Source organism: Trichoplusia ni, chromosome 4, assembly GCF_003590095.1.
Source record: "Trichoplusia ni isolate ovarian cell line Hi5 chromosome 4, tn1, whole genome shotgun sequence".
NCBI classification, from domain to species: domain Eukaryota; kingdom Metazoa; phylum Arthropoda; class Insecta; order Lepidoptera; family Noctuidae; genus Trichoplusia; species Trichoplusia ni.
In genome coordinates, this window is record NC_039481.1 from 14442358 (window position 1) to 14462274 (window position 19917).

The 19917-nt window shown below is 38.2% G+C and overlaps 4 protein-coding genes and 1 pseudogene across 4 annotated transcripts; 1 reads left to right on the forward strand and 4 right to left on the reverse strand.

Moving 5' to 3' along the window:
* Positions 1-805: 805 nt before the first annotated feature.
* LOC113493113 lies at positions 806-5545 on the reverse strand. Its single transcript, XM_026870935.1, has 3 exons — positions 5390-5545; positions 4665-5255; positions 806-1552 (listed from the first exon to the last, which is right to left on the reverse strand). Exons 1-3 carry the CDS (start codon positions 5399-5401, stop codon positions 878-880), a joined length of 1278 nt encoding a protein of 425 aa, XP_026726736.1. The 5' UTR covers positions 5402-5545; the 3' UTR covers positions 806-877.
* A 2226-nt stretch (positions 5546-7771) lies between these two features.
* On the reverse strand, positions 7772-12406 carry LOC113493114 (annotated as a pseudogene).
* A 990-nt stretch (positions 12407-13396) lies between these two features.
* Positions 13397-14375, forward strand: LOC113493141 (larval/pupal rigid cuticle protein 66-like). The gene is made up of 2 exons (XM_026870963.1): positions 13397-13514; positions 13708-14375. Exons 1-2 carry the CDS (start codon positions 13503-13505, stop codon positions 14299-14301), a joined length of 606 nt encoding a protein of 201 aa, XP_026726764.1. The 5' UTR covers positions 13397-13502; the 3' UTR covers positions 14302-14375.
* A 1975-nt stretch (positions 14376-16350) lies between these two features.
* LOC113493115 (larval/pupal rigid cuticle protein 66-like) lies at positions 16351-17184 on the reverse strand. The gene is made up of 2 exons (XM_026870936.1): positions 16849-17184; positions 16351-16761 (listed from the first exon to the last, which is right to left on the reverse strand). Exons 1-2 carry the CDS (start codon positions 16858-16860, stop codon positions 16351-16353), a joined length of 423 nt encoding a protein of 140 aa, XP_026726737.1. The 5' UTR covers positions 16861-17184.
* Positions 17185-17252: 68 nt separating this feature from the next.
* On the reverse strand, positions 17253-18427 carry LOC113493142 (cuticle protein 18.6-like). Its single transcript, XM_026870964.1, has 2 exons — positions 18311-18427; positions 17253-18028 (listed from the first exon to the last, which is right to left on the reverse strand). The coding sequence occupies exons 1-2, from the start codon at positions 18320-18322 to the stop codon at positions 17549-17551; spliced, it is 492 nt and encodes a 163-aa protein (XP_026726765.1). The 5' UTR covers positions 18323-18427; the 3' UTR covers positions 17253-17548.
* Positions 18428-19917: the final 1490 nt, after the last annotated feature.

Consider the following 19917-nt stretch of genomic DNA (forward strand, 5'->3'; position numbering starts at 1 on the left):
TTTAAATATTATTCCCGTTCATCTCTTTTTAAATAAATGACAACCATGCTCTAGTTTCGAAATAATCTTCTTTTTCCCAAAAATAACTGACTGGTTGTTATTTTAGTCCAGCAGTCACGACTTGGTGCCGCTTGATGTGAAAACTTGCAATAAATATTTTCATGGTACTGAGTGGACTAGATAGAGGTTCTTACTTATCTCTTTAATAAACTGCGTCTTACCGACCGAGTTGTTAGGCATTAAAAACTCATTCGCAGTCATGTCATTAGGAAAATTTAAGTTGAGACCAAAGCAAACTAATTTTAATTGTACTTTATATTCCGGTCCAAATGATATCAAATCAAGTGCTACAAATAGGTGAACTATGTAATTTTAAAGATAAAGTTACCAAGACGCCAGTTCCAATTTCATGCTTATCAAAATAGTCATGACTATTTACTGCACACTATTAGTTCTATTCAACAGTATTCATTTACTTCATTCATTCAAGGTGAACCAGATTTTTGCGCTCGAATTCCGTATTTTACGTGTGTTATGCGTTATTATCGGACCGACCATTAAAGTGGCCTTTCATTTTTCCGTTGACGTTGTTTCTTCCATCATTACCATACAAAGCTGTCTTTCGAGCTGAATGCCCATATTCGATAGACCGTAACTGTCTCAGTTTCGAACTTTTATGAGCATTGTGCACAAATGAATTACGCTACTGATCTTTTGTTTTCAAGAGATGATAAAGATTTTTAATCGACGGTAATGTTGAGTTTAAAAGAACAATCACACACATTTATGAATCAAACAATAAATAAGGTATTTCGTATTATTTTATTTGATCACAGCATTGTTGATTAGTTTCTGAATAAATATTTTTATACATTATTTAGTATAGATGGGCACCGTAGAGCCCATGAGCACCGTGGGCGCCGTAGGCGATGGCACCGTGAGCGAGGGGAGCGGCGGCGTAGGAGATGGCACCGTGGGCAAGAGGAGCAGCGTGGACACCGTAGGCGGCAGCACCGTAAGCCAGGGGAGCGGCGTGGGCACCGTAGGCAGCAGCACGGTAGGCCAGGGGGGAGGCGACAGCGCCGTAGGTGGCTACACCGTGGGAGTAGCCGTGGGCGACGGGAGCGGCGGCGTAGCCGTGAGCGAGGGGAGCGGAGTAGGCGACGGGAGCGGCCACCACGGGAGCGGCGTGAGCGACCACGGGAGCGGCGTGAGCGTAGAGAGCGGGGTCCTTGCGGACGACGGCGTTGAAGCCGGAGTGGGCGTCAGCGGCGTAGTCGACGGTGCGCTTTGTGCCGTCAGAGTCGAGGAGCGAGTACTGGCCGCGCACGCTGTCGCCGACGCGGGTCTCGTGCTGGCTCTTGACGTCGCCGGTGTGGGGGTCGGACACGCCGTACGAGAAGCTGGTGTAGTCTCCGCCGTGGACCGCGCTGCCCTGAGCAGCCGCCACCAGGAAAGCAACAATCACGAACTGGAATAGAAAAGCGTACATGAAAATGTTGCTAAAAATAACTATGAAGAAATGGCACTTATAATAACTCAAGAGCGAGTGTCATCTTTTTATGTAAATTAATTAAGAAATTATAATTCAGACATAGTTTTAAATGAGATTAATATAAAGACGTGACTACACAGTCTGACTTACTGCTAAATAATAATTTAAATTTGCTTCTGAACATTAATGTTCTGCAATAATACTGATATTCAATGTTTTCAAAACCCTTGATCGTAATGGTAACCAGGATTGACATGAAACTTACAGATAAAAAAAATTGAATGAAATTAATGAAAGAGCGTAACGCAATAGAGAAAATGTTTCATCTAGATTATTAGTTCATTACTAAACAATTATAAAGAAAAACAAAATTCTTAAATGAAAATAATCCAAACTTTTTAACACAACACGTCACTCTGTATAAATCACAAAATTAACAAACCTTAGCTGCCATTTTAGTTATTGTTTGTTTCACGAGTAAACTGCGAATGTATTATCAGGGTTAGCAATTCACTTTATATAGTATTCCCGCTTTGCTACGATATTGTTGAATAGGAAGTAAGAGACTGCAGGTAAGGTCACGCGTTTGGAGGGTTTTTTGATCGTATAACGTTCGTCAATGAGTTATGCGGAACTCGGTTAGACTGACCACTCGGTAGCTTTTGTTTAGTCAATTATTTATTACGAATCTGTTTTATTATTTGGGTGTTGATGAAAGGTTGTTGATTTAAAATTTTGATCTGGTTTTTATTGTTTTTTTTGCATCTGATGGCTAAGTATTAGGAATTTTAAGTTGGTTTAATGTAGTAATATTTTCCTAAATATTATACTCATATGGTCATGAGTAATATTTGCAATAATCACAAGTAAAAAACCTTATTTGTAACAATTTACAACCACATTCCTGTTACCTCTATAGTTACTATTTGGAGCAACATATGCATGCATGTTGGAAAATGTAAAACGGAATATAAATTTAAGAAGAATAAGTTGTGATTCGAGATGTCTTGAAACTAAATTATTAAGGTAACATAAAAAGTAAATAAATAATAAAAGTGTAAATATTGTGATTTGAGGATTATTTAATACCTTATCCCGAAGTCGGCTTTCCTGACACCCGCTACCGACATCTAATATTATTCTATTAGTGATGTTAAGCAAAGTAGGGTAAATCATGTTTATGTAAGATTCAATATTGATTGACATAATAATATCTTAACAGAATCAAAAGGTTATCAGTCAGAATCGATTTTAAAAATGAAAAGGAATCTCGATCTGTCAAAAAAAATATCTAAGTTAATTCAATACAGCCCTACTTAATTATTACCAAAAAGGTTGTCACAACACTTTTATTATATAAGTGGCTAATGTTCAGGTACCTCATTATAGAAAGGCCAGTATTATGTGTATTCCCATGGTTGGTATTGTTTAGTAATAAGATGTTGCTTCAACGTTACTAGATCCGTCCGCATTTTTTTCAGTTTTCTAAAATTCCTTCTAACATTCATGGCTTCATTATGTCATTAACATTGTCATTGTTTAGATCTGACAATCGCATGAAGATGGAAATGAAAGAGTTATTAAAACAAAACTGTAGAAAATATTTTTAAATTCTGAATAAGGAGTCAAAAGATATCAGAGTCAAGAATTTTACTTTATTTGCTTCTGATTTAGATAATAGTAAAGAATTCACGAATTAAAAATGGAGAGCGATATAAAAGTTATCAATTTGATGAAAATAGTTTATGAATCTACCTTTATCATTTAATTTCTAGAAAATGTAAACACAATGAATGTCAATTTCAGTAAAGTTTCCCTGAGAATGTTTTAATACGAGTATTCATTTAATTTTAATATTATTAGAATTAAATATTTTCAATCTATTACACAACATATCATGACCCCATTATGTTATAATTAAATTAACTGATGAAAAGATAACAACTCCAAAATTAAAAATTAAACTAAGTTACATTAAAACAAAAATGTAAATATTATTTGAAGGTCAAAGAATTTTATCTACCTTCATAGATCTAATTAGCACACTGATTTAATTAAAACTAACTCATTATGAACTATAAAGAGGTCAAATTGTTCGATCTGTTTGTTTGTAATACAAAAATGAACAATTTAAGTAAAGTTAACGAATTAATAAACTATATATTAACATTAAAATAATATGTTATTACAATATTGATTGAGTCAAAATAAAAACCAACAACTTAATCACCCAGCTGGTACTGACTATCGTTTATTGTAAAAAAATATTTAGTTACCAGGAATACCAGGTCGGTTTATACCATTGATTCGTCGACAAACGCAAAATCGTCAATCTCCCGGAACACGATACCGGATATCTGTCCTTTTCTTGTATTAAAATGACTTCTTAAGCTCCGGCAAACAAATCATATTATTGCAAGCCATCAACAAATTACCTACTTGATGACTCGTGTGTAAATTAATGAGTATATGAAACTAAGTGATAAACAATAGTCCATTCATTCAGCCCATTGAGTTAAGATCGTCTTGTAGAAATATCCTTTGCTTCGGTGACCAATAAATATGTGTATATCTAGTATATGTGTATAACACACAGTTATTGCGGCTTATTGGAAAATGTTAAACAAAAGACGTCCGAAAAGCTCGAACAACAATTGATTAAAATCTGATAAACGTTTTGATAAGTTAGCTCTAACTTCATCTTTGTCGATAATTTATCTGAATGTCTGTAATATAAAACCGCAATATAAGTAACACATTTTTTAGCTCATATATAACTTCAAAGCGATGTTTGTGGATTTAACAAAATGGAATTGACTAATTAATATTTTTTCACCGAAAAGAAAAACGCAAAGGTGTTATTTTCATAAAACAACTGTAGTATTTATAAACTAGAAATTTTTTTAATTTTTGTATCTGTGGTTGAACACACAATATTTAACTTTTGAAGGAATTCTAGTGGCAATAAGTTTATCTTTGCTCAAATAATGATACGTTATTTAACTGCTTATTTAAAAAGTAATTCTGTGAGCACTACAACAAATACAATCAAGCACAGTCATAGTAAACAGATAAACAAAAGACAGAACTACTATTTCATAGTATTTTATTTGATCACAGCATCGTTCATTGGCGTATTAGAATAAATAGTATTTCTAAACATTATTCAGTACAAGTGGGAGCCGTAGAGTCCGTGAGCACCGTGGGCGCCGTAGGCGATGGCACCATGAGCGAGGGGAGCGGCGGCGTAGGAGATGGCACCGTGGGCAAGAGGAGCAGCGTGGACACCGTAGGCGGCAGCACCGTAAGCCAGGGGAGCGGCGTGGGCACCGTAGGCAGCAGCACGGTAGGCCAGGGGGGCGGCGACAGCGCCGTAGGTGGCAACACCGTGGGAGTAGCCGTGGGCGACGGGAGCGGCGGCGTAGCCGTGAGCGAGGGGAGCGGAGTAGGCGACGGGAGCGGCCACCACGGGAGCGGCGTGAGCGACCACGGGAGCGGCGTGAGCGTAGAGAGCGGGGTCCTTGCGGACGACGGCGTTGAAGCCGGAGTGGGCGTCAGCGGCGTAGTCGACGGTGCGCTTTGTGCCGTCAGAGTCGAGGAGCGAGTACTGGCCGCGCACGCTGTCGCCGACGCGGGTCTCGTGCTGGCTCTTGACGTCGCCGGTGTGGGGGTCGGACACGCCGTACGAGAAGCTGGTGTAGTCTCCGCCGTGGATCGAGCTGCCCTGAGCAGCCGCCACCAGGAAAGCAACAATCACGAACTGGAAAATGAAATTATGAAATTAGAAATAAATAAAGTCAATAATTTCGGTGTCGTAAATCCAAAATATGTTTTTCACTCTTTTACACTTTCACAACTTTTATTCGATTTATTCAATTTCAAATGGTTACAAACCTTAGCTGCCATTTTGAGGTATTGTTTGTTTCACAAGCGATCTGCGAATGTATTATCAGGGTTAGCAATTCACTTTATATACTGTTCCCACGACGCTGGTACTTTGGTATTATTAGGAAGTAAGTAGCATTCCAAGTAAGGTCGTTGATTCATAATGAATCCTGGTTTACTATAACAACTATTGGGCAACTTTCTATCAACGTAATTTGTTTTTTTAATCGGCCTTTAACAAGTTATTGTTGTTTTCAATATCTAAATGTTTTTATTGTTCTGTTCCCAAACAGTTAAAATGGAACTTTATTACTGAGGAACTGCGGGGTCCGTCTGTCACCAAACTTTTTCTCATTACCTGTGATATCTAGATTGTTGCTTTTTTAGAAATCATGCATTTCATTTGCCCCTTTTAGCGAATATCAAAAAATTTGCTCGAGCTTACATAGCAGAAGTACCTACGCTCAAATTTGTTAATGTGTTTTGTTTTTCATTTTGCTATTTGTACGGAACATTCAGTGTCGCAATTCCGACGCGCATCTGACCGGTTTAATACTGCGACTAAAATAACTGCGATCTCGTACTTACAACAATATGATTTACACAAACAAATGGAAAAAATTACTGATTGCCATGCAATATTATAACTTTTTTATATTATTCGGTAAAAATTACTTTTTGCCTTCTAAATTATTGAAAATATTACCAAACTCAGAAATAGCATTTTTGGATCATATAAACGCATGTCCTTCACTGGAATCAAACCACTCGGTTATCCTTGGAGCTACTTATAGGGTTAAATAAATACTTTTAGATGTCATTTCATAGATTTTATCTCCACAATTATCCATGACTGATTAGAATTTTTGATTTGGTCACTACATGTTAGAAGTTTACGAATTCAAAAAAGGACCGAGTGCCTTGTCATTAAGTTAACCTATGAATGAAAAGAGGTACAATTATTTAAGTTGCAGAGATTCCTCTCCATGCATGCTATAATAAGATTGTTAGCAATAAACCCCGCAGAAGGGCCAGCTTTTGCCTCGAGTGACCGTGAAAAACGTTTTTTATTAATTTTTCCTCTGATCAGAGACACGTTGAGGGCACGGATAGCCGAGAGTTTGAGGTCACCAAGCAAAAACCACTGTGCGCGTCGTGTCGCGGGTTTGATCCCCGCGTAGGACAAGTATTTGTGCGATCCATGAATGCTTGTTCTGAGTCTGGGAGTCATTGTGCATGTAATTTGTATGTTTGTGAAACCCCCCGCGATACAAGGATTAAATTCCTTAGTGCGGGTACCGTTATTAAAAAAAATAGCCTTCCCAAAAAGCCAGCCAGCCAGGTAAGCAGTAAAAGAACCTTCTAAAAAATATCTTAGATTTATCCTAGTTCTGCACGAACACTCTGCAAAGCAAAGTAAATTACGCGACTATTATTGGCTGTACCTACTTGTACTGTACTAACACTATTATTACCTTCTTATATCACTCAACTTATTTTTCTTATTCACGCGTCTTTATCGGTATTAAAGATCAGTTTTGGTACCGACCGGAGTCCCAAATCGTGAGAGAGAAAAAATGTGAGGACCATTCACCGTAAAATTAACAATACGTACAAAATACTTTTTTGATATCTTTATTTAATTTGCTAAATATCTGTCAAGAAGTTGTGGCTCCCGGCGCTCACCCTCGATCGAATCGCCTATACATATCTAAAAAGTTTATGATGAGATCTATGAGATATTTTTTATTCGCGACTTTGCAAATGCGATGTTGCATTGACAGACCCTAAGAGAAAGGAAGTGAAGTGGTACCTTTCTCTTAGGGCCCATAATTGCGCCCAAGGTACTGCGGGAATAATATCCGTATTGAACTATAGATCAGCTATCAGCTGACATTGTTTGTTTCATTTTTATTATTAAAAACTTCCCGCGACGAAAAAGTTAACTTTGATTACAGACAATTTTGGTATAGGGCACATATGTATATTTATATATTCAAGAATTTATCAATTAAGTTACGGTAAATGGAACTATTAACTTGTTTTCGAAATTATTCAGTATCTTTCACTTTATAGATTTTTAAACAGCATCATTAGCAGTCTTTGATAAGTGAATTGATTATACGAGATTGAAAAATAATGTAATTGCTATTAAAGCATATACAATTAATTTATTGTAACGAGATGGATTAAAATCATTATAGTAAAATATAGCCTGGTTATGTCTTAGATTAATTCCTTAGGAAGGAGATATAACCACATCTACCACAATAATTTTATTTGATTTATTTTGATCTTTAATACCCATTTTTTAATAGGTTTTACACAGTTCTTCGGTATAAGATTGCACTCCCAGCATGAAGAAATCCCCAAAAATGTATATTAAGCTTTTGAAAAGGAGGACTTTATTTGGACGCACCTTATACTAATTTTGGGATTAAAAGATTAAAAAATTATTACTATTTCATAGTATTTTATTTGATCACAGCATCGTTCATTGGCGTATTAGAATAAATAGTATTCCTAAACATTATTCAGTACAAGTGGGAGCCGTAGAGTGAGTGAGCACCGTGGGCGCCGTAGGCGATGGCACCGTGAGCGAGGGGAGCGGCGGCGTAGGAGATGGCACCATGGGCAAGAGGAGCAGCGTGGACACCGTAGGCGGCAGCACCGTAAGCCAGGGGAGCGGCGTGGGCACCGTAGGCAGCAGCACGGTAGGCCAGGGGGGAGGCGACAGCGCCGTAGGTGGCTACACCGTGGGAGTAGCCGTGGGCGACGGGAGCGGCGGCGTAGCCGTGAGCGAGGGGAGCGGAGTAGGCGACGGGAGCGGCCACCACGGGAGCGGCGTGAGCGACCACGGGAGCAGCGTGAGCGTAGAGAGCGGGGTCCTTGCGGACGACGGCGTTGAAGCCGGAGTGGGCGTCAGCAGCGTAGTCGACGGTGCGCTTTGTGCCGTCAGAGTCCAGGAGCGAGTACTGGCCGCGCACGCTGTCGCCGACGCGGGTCTCGTGCTGGCTCTTGACGTCGCCGGTGTGGGGGTCGGACACGCCGTACGAGAAGCTGGTGTAGTCTCCGCCGTGGACCGCGCTGCCCTGAGCAGCCGCCACCAGGAAAGCGACAATTACGAACTGGAAGAAGAATATGAAATCATTATAAAAGTAGGTCTTTTTTCACTTAAATTCCATATGAACGTTGGCACTGTCACGACTCAAATAAAAATAACCCATTTCGTTTTCAATTCAGGACTGTTACTAACTTTTTTCTAAATCACTTTTTAGTTTAAAAGTTAAGAAGAACAAACCTTAGCTGCCATTTTGAGATATTGTTTGTTTCACAAGTTAGCTGCGAATGCGTTATCAGGGTTAGCAATTCACTTTATATAGTAAACCCGCGCCGCTGGCGCCTTACGCTGTAGGAAGTGATCACATTCCAAATAAGGTCGTTGTTTCGTTTTGAATCCTGGTTTAATTGAACTACTATTCGGCAACTTTCCATCTGCATAATCTTTTTTAGCGTCACTTTTTTACGTTTTTTTTTTTCAGATTTATGATTTTATGATATTATCGCATAATATAAGTGAGATACGGTTTCACTGGTGTACCATTTGTTCAAAAATATTTGTATACGTATGAGTTTTATAGAATGGTAATAATAAGTACGCGTAATTTCGGAACCGTGGAATGTTAGTGAAAAAGCTTTCTGCTTTGGCTGTCGATTGCTCATTGATATTATTATGATAATGTCTGATGAGTATAAATCATTTTATAACTGCTCAGTCAACGAAACCATGCACGAATAATGTTTACAAGATCTCATCGTAAATATTATAACTATTTAATATATATTATGGGATATATACAATAATATAGTAATTAAAACAATATTATTTCTACTTACTTCTCTACTTTTTGCAAGGTTTTGTACTTAAGAACTGAGTACATTTCCATAGAATTTCCACATAAAATTATGATGCCTTCTCAAACCTTCACCTTCTTGTATTTATTTTCAATAATTATGGATTATTTTAGCGTCAATTAGTCATGCGTGCCGTTTATGAGATTTCAACAAATATATAAGTTCGTTTTAACGAAAAATGGCGTTGCTTACCTGTGTAATAAATTTGTTTTTTTTTTGTCTATTTCTGTTAAACATATTTTGTATTTTGATGAATCCAGTTGCGACTCGGGAATAACAAGCATATACAGTAAAAGAGATGAAGTACTCTCAATTTCTCAATTTAGCCTTCTGGTCCACTGCTGGACATAGGCCTCATGCAAGTTGCACCATAACAGCCGGCCTTTCGCCTAAAAAATTAAAGAGATTTGCAGAAGTGAAAATCATCTCTTCACGCAGGTATTTTAGGATGTATTTTTATTATGTTTGCTGCTAGATTAAGCTTTGACCCGGTGACTCTAACCTGATTTTCACAAAAAAAATTGTCAAAAAATAAAACTGACTAACACAGTTTGAATATTTTATCTCAAAAAATAAATTTCAGAATAACTCAGACAAAATAGTTATTGATTAAGTTTTTATTAATTTAATTAAGTTATAGTCAGATAATAGTTTCTATCATTATCTCATGAAGGTTGATAATAACAAGCTCAGTATTCGTTTTAAAAAAGAAATTAAATAATGTGTTATTTTGTTAAGCATTGCACTGGTAGTTAAGTGCTAAGACTCTAGACTAACTGCGCCCGTGAAGCTGGGAGTTCAATCCCCGTTTGGGACTGCGGTCATGTAATTCTTGATTGAACTGCTGCGTAAGTCGATAAATAATAGTTGTATGGTAGATATTGATTCAGGACTTAATGACCTATATTTTCACCCAGGTGTCAGGACAAAGTAATTAAATAATTTCATGTAAATATGATTCTGAACTTATTGGGAATAAAAGCCAGAGAATATTATTGAGTAGAAATATCTAAGTACAATAAACAATTTAGACTTAAACTTTTAAATAAATAAAAAGCAAACAATGTTTTCCATAAAAAAATTGATCAAGGATGCCAAGTGATTCATAAAAAATTATATTAAATATAAGTATTTGATATGCCAGTTAGCATGATTATACAAAAGTTGTAAAAATATTCGTCACATTACTTTCAAGACATTTTACAGTTGCGTAATTAACTGGTTTTATATACCTACGCGGCTTTATGATGTTAAAAGAGGTTAAAATAATATCTTCAATTTTTTCAGGTAAAGTATGTTTAAATCACTAGAAAACAGTATGCTATCCTTTAACAGATGTTGGCTGGAGAAGAGTTCTTTTTTAAATCATTCTGCTCTATTATGTCAGCCCTGAGCATAAATAACTTTTGTAATCGTTTGCCCCCAATGTCCCGTAACTTCTTCTCAAAAAGACTTTAAAGTGGTTCATCAAAGACTCATAGGTTTTTTTAGTTGCTGAGTTAGTCAGAACGAGAAGTTGTACAAAATAACATAAAGTCGTTGGCTGAAAATTGTAGCTCAGCGACGCCATTTGAAGCCTTAAATCCTTTTTAGGATTACAGATAAGGTTAACAAAAAACTGATATTTACTATTTCATAGTATTTTATTTCATCACAGCATCTTTCATTGGCGAATTAGAATAAATAGTATTCCTAAACATTATTCAGTACAAGTGGGAGCCGTAGAGTCCGTGAGCACCGTAGGCGATGGCACCGTGAGCGAGGGGAGCGGCGGCATAGGAGATGGCACCGTGGGCAAGAGGAGCAGCGTGGACACCGTAAGCCAGGGGAGCGGCGTGGGCACCGTAGGCAGCAGCACGGTAGGCCAGGGGGGAGGCGACAGCGCCGTAGGTGGCTACACCGTGGGAGTAGCCGTGGGCGACGGGAGCGGCGGCGTAGCCGTGAGCGAGGGGAGCGGAGTAGGCGACGGGAGCGGCCACCACGGGAGCGGCGTGAGCGACCACGGGAGCGGCATGAGCATAGAGAGCGGGGTCCTTGCGGACGACGGCGTTGAAGCCGGAGTGGGCGTCAGCGGCGTAGTCGACGGTGCGCTTCAGAGTCGAGGAGCGAGTACTGGCCGCGCACGCTGTCGCCGACGCGGGTCTCGTGCTGGCTCTTGACGTCGCCGGTGTGAGGGTCGGACACGCCGTACGAGAAGCTGGAGTAGTCTCCGCCGTGGATCGCGCTGCCCTGAGCAGCCGCCACCAGGAGAGCAACAATCACGAACTAGAATAGAAAATGAGTAAATTAAAAAAAAATATAATTATAAATAAATAACAAATAAATAAATGCGGACAACATCACATACATTGTTCTGAACCCAAATTAAGATGCTAAAGCACTTGTGTTATGGAATTCAGATACAACGAAGGTACTACAAACACCCAGACCCGGGAAAATGTAGAAATGCAAATTTTTATATTGACCCGACCGGGGATCGAAACCGGGACCTCAGACCTAGCGACACCTTGAAACCGGTGCATACGCCACTCGACCACGGAGGTTATTAAACATCGTATTCGTATCATTTATAAATATAAAAAGTCACTGTCACTGTTAAAATGAAGAAATCCATATCAGTCTAAATTCTGAACTTTCACAACTTTTTATTCGATCACTTTTTAGTTTAAAATTAAACCAACCTTAGCTGCCATTTTGAGGTATTGTTTGTTTCACAAGCGATCTGCGAATGTATTATCAGGGTTAGCAATTCACTTTATATACTCTTCCCGCGACGCTGTTACTTTGGTATTAATAGGAAGTCTGTAGCGTGTGAAGTAAGGTCATTCATTGGTTCGTAATGAATCCTGGTGTTATGGAAATTAGGTAGTTCAATTGAGTAAAATTTTCATCTGAAAGGAGAAGTGCGTAGTGAAGTTTTTTAGCTTATCTTCTTCTAGCAATAAAATACCCTATTTTAATTTCTAGCGTTTGTAATCACACAAATAAAATACAGCACAGCACATTAACATGTAATGTGGTAGAAGCTTTTTCTTAAGTTATCGACATGACTACTCGCAGAAATGAGTGGAGTAGGACTCCACATAAACCCTTCGATCCTCGAATGCTTGGATTCAACAAGTGCATTGGACACGTACACTTGTTCTAAATCTGGGTGTTTATAGCCAGGGCCGGATCTATCGGCCCAGGGGCCCCAAGGCCTCGAGGCAACAAATATTATTTATTATTATTATTTATTTTCATTCAGTGAAAAAATTACCGAGCTTTTTTTATATGCCTTCTTTGGGCACAGTTATTAAGACAGGCACTGTCACTCTTATATGTCAATAATGCTTCTACCGTGGCATCATTTTTTTTTATTTCATCGGTTGTGCTGGGCCCCTATTCATAGTGGTGGGCTCTTAGTTATAGTGGCCCCTAAGCACTGGCCTTCAGTGCCTTATGGATAATACGGCACTGTTTATAGCAACACGCAATCAAATTTCCTAGTGCAGGAGTCGTTTTTTCTGAACGAATATAATTTCTTAGACATTATATTAATGGTAATGTTTTACGTGTGATGTCTAGCTTACTTGATTCTACATCTGAAAAAAAAAATGCGTTTGAAAATACTTATTAAAGCAATCGAATACCTTAAAAATGTTTTGAAGTATCTTTTTTGCAAATATAAAAATATAGAATGATCGAATAGTTAATTCTAACATATTTCGAGTATTATCTGTTTTTTTTAAGTCAATTTCTTTCCCAACAAAAACAAAAGGTATGGTCTGAGTTGACATGATTCCAAGAAGAGGTGTGAATAATTCGGTACAGAACAGGTAACCCGTCAACAAATAATTTGTTAGCTTTCTTCATATTTCACAGGGCTCTCCAAAATTAAAATAGCTGTATAAGTTTCAGCAAAAGCATAGGTTTTATGATTCCATCACTTAAGTTTTAATAAGTATACTAGCTGACCCTACATCATGACACGAGAATTTTATACATTAGATTTAATAACAGTAGGTATACAAATAATTATACAAATACAAGTTCAAATAAAAATATTTACTTTTACAATTTTTTGATTGAACGACCTCATTAGCATATCTTTTACTTCCTCTCAGTAGTAAAGCAACGTCAGTAATACACGCGGGAGTATATAAAGTGAAGTGCTAACCCTGATGAAACATTCGCAGTTTACTCGTGAAACAATCAATTACTCACAATGGCAGCTAAGGTGTGTTTCAAATTAACTGTTTAAGATTATTGTAGTGTATACGACATTACAAAAATTTTACTGCACAAAATTAGTTTAATTACTATATTACGATTTAGAAAATATAAAATAATTTAGTTTAAATTATAAGCAATGTTTTTTTTATTTTTTTTCTAATTGAGTGCACAGTTCTATATGAAAAATTTTTTTTCAGTTCGTAGTTGTTGCTTTCCTGGTGGCGGCTGCTCAGGGCAGCGCGATCCACGGCGGAGACTACACCAGCTTCTCGTACGGCGTGTCCGACCCCCACACCGGCGACGTCAAGAGCCAGCACGAGACCCGCGTCGGCGACAGCGTGCGCGGCCAGTACTCGCTCCTCGACTCTGACGGCACAAAGCGCACCGTCGACTACGCCGCTGATGCCCACTCCGGCTTCAACGCCGTCGTCCGCAAGGACCCCGCACTCTACGCTCACGCCGCTCCCGTGGTCGCTCACGCCGCTCCCGTGGTGGCCGCTCCCGTCGCCTACTCCGCTCCCCTCGCTCACGGCTACGCCGCCGCTCCCGTCGCCCACGGCTACTCCCACGGTGTAGCCACCTACGGCGCTGTCGCCGCCCCCCTGGCCTACCGTGCTGCTGCCTACGGTGCCCACGCCGCTCCCCTGGCTTACGGTGCTGCCGCCTACGGTGTCCACGCTGCTCCTCTTGCGCACGGTGCCATCTCCTACGCCGCCGCTCCCCTCGCTCACGGTGCCATCGCCTACGGCACCCACGGTGCTCACGGACTCTACGGCTCCCACCTGTACTGAGTAACATAAGATATTTATATCATTACACCAATGAACAAAGCTGTGATCAAATAAAATAGTTTCACGAAACATAATTTATCTTTTCTTATACTTGAACCATATCCATAGCTTTCTAAGAGACTGAATCGAAGTATATTATATAGAAAGTTTATTATATTCTAGAATGAACCCATAAGACCATACAATTGTATTTTGATTGTTAGTCTAGACAAATTATCATATCAAAATATGAATTAATTGTAGAAGTGACACGCTCGGTTAATATAATATCGTAGGGAGGATTATCACTGAAAACGAATTAATCTATAACATTGAACTAAACCAAATGTAGTTTAATAACAAAAAAATCACGTACAAATGTTATTTAACAAATCACTTTAAATATTAAACAAAATTGTTTCCTTAATCTCATAAATCAGACAAAGAAACAACTACATTAAAATACAAGTTAATCACTCGAAATGTAACAGAAATAACAACGATAATACAAACCTACACAGTTACTCCTAGCTAGCGAAAACTTGTCGTCTGACGATTTGAATTTATTAGAAACTTAATTATTTACTTATTTATAATTATTATTAGTTTTGTATAATGCACTGAATGTCTTTTTTTAATCGATCAAGCCCGCCTCGGCTCACCCGTCGTTGCAAGTTCTACAAGCCTGGATCTACAATTAAACCAGCGAATATCACTGAACATTTTAATCTCGGCAATCAATTATTCTTTTGGAACATGCTATGAAAAAAAAACGAAATAGTAAAAGGAGAAGGAAGAAGTGCGCTAAGGGTCATACTGATTCGTCGTCGATCGTCTTAGTGATTGTGGAAGAGTGACAGAGATGTGTACACGGCGTAGAGTGACATCTCTTTTTCACTACACCCGAAAAAATATATCTTTAAGAAGTGGCGGTAGACCCCTCCCTGACCTCATCTTGAAATACTAACTATTATATTGGATAATAATTTAGAACTTTCAAAAGGCCCTGTATTTAGTGAATGAAAGCCCCTTAAACATTAATAAAGATTAAAAAAAAACTTTTGCCGGAAAGGATCCGCCAAATCCTAAAATTAGTACAACTATGTAAAAATAGCTAAAACTATGTAAAAATAGTTCCTGTAATAAAAAAGATCGGAAATTTTATTAACTATTCGTCAAAATGAGAGCGAGACTTGATGATTACCTAGTAAATAATTTGAAGAAGTTATTCGTAGGATCCAGGTTCGCACCCACTACAACGTGCATACAAGTAGGTATATAAGTATATTATAACCGTAACTCTACCAAAACATCTATTTTGCTTCTAGCTTAATCACAGCATATTGATAGGCCTTTCAATATTAATGTAAGTTAGGGTTAAAGTTTGATTACTACGTGTTTGTTATACCAACACAAACTTCTCGAGTCTAAATTACGTATTCGTAAAGGCCACCATGCGACCCTATAATTTGTAGCAGTAAGGCTCTATTTGTTGGCTCAAAGGCAGCTTAATTGATACAACTACAAATATTGTTTATCCTTTAAAGTAATGAGAGCGTAAAATTTAATTATAATTAGAATTTAATTGTTGTGCGTTTGTCAAGGCTGTTAGGCATAGAAGCTCTCACTAATATTAAAATAATGGAGGAAATAAATTACAAGGCTGGATAATTTGTAACATTCCTATCTAAAGTAGGTTGTATAGTTAGATAAACAAAAACTATGAACGAGATGTGGAATTATATTACGCAGTACCTTTGAGTCATTAAGCTGTTTAGTTTAGCTAATTTCGTTCTAATAACTAGATATTAAATATCAAGGTGAAGTTAAACGAGTAAATGTCACTACGTGGTTCAGTAACATTGTTTTCTTTGTTTTAAGTTAGTAATGCGTGTATACTTATGATTCAGAGAAATCTAAGTATTTAACAATGTAAGAAGTATGTGTGTTTGAGTGTGACTACTTCACACCACATAATATAGAAATAAAAAAACAGATATCACTAGAAATTCACAACATATATAATTTTATTTACAGAGCCAATATTTACATACAAAAATGTTTTTCAGTTTAGTAGTAACGGGCATATGGGAAGGGGGCAGCGTAGCCGAAGGATCCGAACTTGGCGATGCCGTAGGGAGCGGCGATGCCGGCGTAAGAGATGGCGCGGGTGGCGATGGCGGGAGCGGCGTAAGAGATAGCGGGGGTGGCAATGGCGGGGGCGGCGTAAGAGATGGCGGGAGCGATGACAGCGGGGTCCTTGCGGACGACGGCGTTGAAGCCCTCAGCGCCAGCAGCGTAGTCCACAGTACGGCGAGTGCCGTCAGACTCCAGGAGGGAGTACTGGCCCGCCACGTTGTTGTCTACTCGGTTTTCGATCTGGTGCTTGAAGTCACCGGTGTAGGGGTCCGCCACGCTGTAGGAGAAGCTGCTCAAGTCTGAAGCCTGGACGGCAGCCATCAAGGCGAGGATAGCGACGAACTGGAAATATGCACAATTTTTTTTGAGTATAGATAAAACGGGAAAATCTGCTTTGATATGGATTAATTTGTATAAAACAATATTTACCTTCACAAACATTTTGAGGGAGGTGTTGTTGTTGTTGTGACTACGTCGATGAATCCTGTGATTCTGATGCTCCTTGCTACAATGCCAGAGCTTTTTATACCAATAAAGAATTGTTCCAGTTCTATATTTATCTTATTTATTATGAAGAAAGAGGAAACGTCTAAAAGTCAAGTTCGAATCAGGGCGATGCTCCGAATGAAAAGGTCCGAGCAGCGAGTGAATAAACTAGTTATTATTTATGTTATGTTCACTTGAAATCATGAGACTTGTACCTACCGATCTATATAAGGGTTTAAGGACATTGTTATCGATTACTTAAGCAACACGAGCGTATCTAATTGCTTTTGTACTCAAATTATATTCATCGAATAGTGGCCAAGAATAGACACACAAAAACTAAGTAATGAGTATGCAGATTTTTTATTCGATAAAATATACACATATTAACATTACAGGATACATAATATGTACTATACAATAAAGAGTATTTGTCGGCATTAAAATTCCGGTCGTAGAACTACTAAGCCAATTTCCTTTTGAATACTGACCACAAGGCAACAAGGTGAACTGGATCCGGTCGGCTATTACGTACGTTATCAGTTAGTCACTCATAGATATTCATAGAAATATACTACTTGAAATATAAATGCAAACATCGGAGTCCGTTTAAGAAGCCATGTCGAGGAAATTTGATCGGAATTTAAGCCCAAGGGTTATGGGAAGAGGATCCATGGGAAAATGTTTGGGTAAATGAAGATCTGGAGATAGCAATAGGGGCAGCTGCTTGAGTAGGATGGGGAACGCTTGGAGTGGGCCAGCCTTGGTATGATGGAGCTCCCAAATTGGGGTGACGAGTGACGTCATTGTTCCCATTCTGCGCGTACTGGTTGACGGGTCTTCCATTATTGTTGACAGTAGCTTGGAATCCGGTGTGGTCATCTGATCTGTAGTCGACAGTTCTGCGGACGCCATCGGGTTGGAGTAAAGAGTACTGTCCAAGAACGGTCTCCCCTCTTCGGCTTTCGTGCTGGCTCTTGATGTCTCCGGTGTGGGCATCGTTCACCTCATAAGCGAAGTTGTAGTTAGGTTCGTCATGGTATTGGAGACCAAGGAGTAACTGTTGCGGCTGGTGGAGTACCATGCAGGTAGCTGACAGCACTAATCCGGACAGGATGGCGATCTGTTGAAGTTATAATTATATGTTATGCTTTAATATGGATTTACAATATATGGCTTTGGAGAGAAGTTGAAAGGGTTGACAAAATTGTTGTTTAGAGAAGATGGTTATGAGATATGAACATTACAGTTAAGTTCCGCTAGAAAAAAAAAAGCTCTATCTTATGACCAGTCATTTTGAAATAAAAGTTAAAGGTAGCAAGGGTTTTAAAGTCCTAAGAATTGAGAATTGACAAGATATTGTTATTTAAAGATACTGCGACATTCAAAATATTTAAAAACTTACTTTATGAATCATTTTGCGTTTGGTTGTCTCCACCACAGTTGTAGGATGTGTGACTCTAAATGCATTTTCAATCAATTTATATGCAAATCAGATGAAAATTGATGCTGTTTGTGCAATACATATCGAATTGCTGAAAGTATTAGACCGTTGAGATTCAGGTTCCTAGTAATTCTAACTCAGATAAGCTAGAAAAAAAAAACGGTGAAAATTAAAACTTATATTGAGTGCATCTCAAGTTTCTGCGTATTCATTTCATTGTTATAATTATGAAACTGTGATTGCAATTGTACCGGTCGTATCCAATTTGAAAGATGGTAGAAATTCTTATTCCGAAAAGTACAATTTGGGACAAAGATTTTGAAAACGAAGAACAGTGGGACATAAACACGCTTTCGATTCTTAGATCCATAATTTGTTATCTGTTACAAAAGCCTTTGATAAAATTTTAATGTGAAGTAAAATAAGTTCGTCACTAAATTTATCTATGTACTAATAAATAAAGCTGAACAGTTTGTTTGAACGCGCTAATCTCAGGAATTACTGGTTCAAATTGAAAAAATCTATTTGTGTTCAATAGATCATTAATTGAGGAAGGTTTTAGGCTATATAACATCACGCTGCAACTAATAGGAGCGAAGATACAATGGAAAATGTAGCAAAAACGGGGAAAAATATAAATCTTCGAGGGTTTTCGTTCAAAAATTCCTAACTTATATCTTCTTACTACGCGGACGAAGTCGCGGGCAACAGCTAGTTATAGGATAAAAAAAAGTACTTTTAATTTTAGAAATCATTTGCCTACAATATTATTCATTACAATAAATATTTCGAAAAAACAGACTACAAAAAGAATACGCTACAGTTTTATTTAAATAGAACAGTTTTTGCTTACTATAAACGTAAGTGTAACAGGTTATATCGTCCTCAACTTACTACCATAGTGAGATGCTTCCGTCGATTGTGTATCTCAATACATATTCATTATCTTGATCATATTATGTTTTGTTTTCCCAATGCTGCTGGCATCAACAGGTTTGGCTCAGTGGGCAGTTGATTGATATACGCAACTTTTTCGTCAGACCTTTTCTGATTCTCAGTATTCGAAATGTAAATTTCTATAGTAATTGTTTTTTTTACAATATCCGCATTACTTGAATCTGTTTAGAGATTGCAATACGGATGCGGATATAGGCTGGTTTAATTTTGGCCTGCATAGTTTTGATTTGACCCTTTGTTTAGTGGGTAGCAACAGGATGCAAAGTTAGAGTACCTAATATGGTAATTGGACCTGTTTGGTGAGAATTGTTTGTGTTGGTATGCAGGTCTGACTGTCTGTATGCAAATTTTGACAAGATTGTCTGATTAATTACGATTTTGTAATATGATCAAAAACATGTACATACTAACATGGTTATAATACGAAATTCTGTTAAGTCGTAACTTTGGGATCTACTAATTATGGCCCAGTGGTTTAAATAATATTTGTGTGCACAAATTTGTATATAAAATGCAGGTAAAAATTATCATATACCTTTATATTTATGATATGTGTAACACTGGAATCTGAAACAGCCAACACGCAAGCTAGCAAGCATGGTGATAAATAA

Coding starts and splice junctions, on each gene's coding strand:
- LOC113493113 (XM_026870935.1), bottom strand. Junction 1,553..4,664: donor TCTACGGCTCCCACTTGTAC/TGAATAATGTTT, acceptor ATAAAAAGATGA/CACTCGCTCTTGAGTTATTA.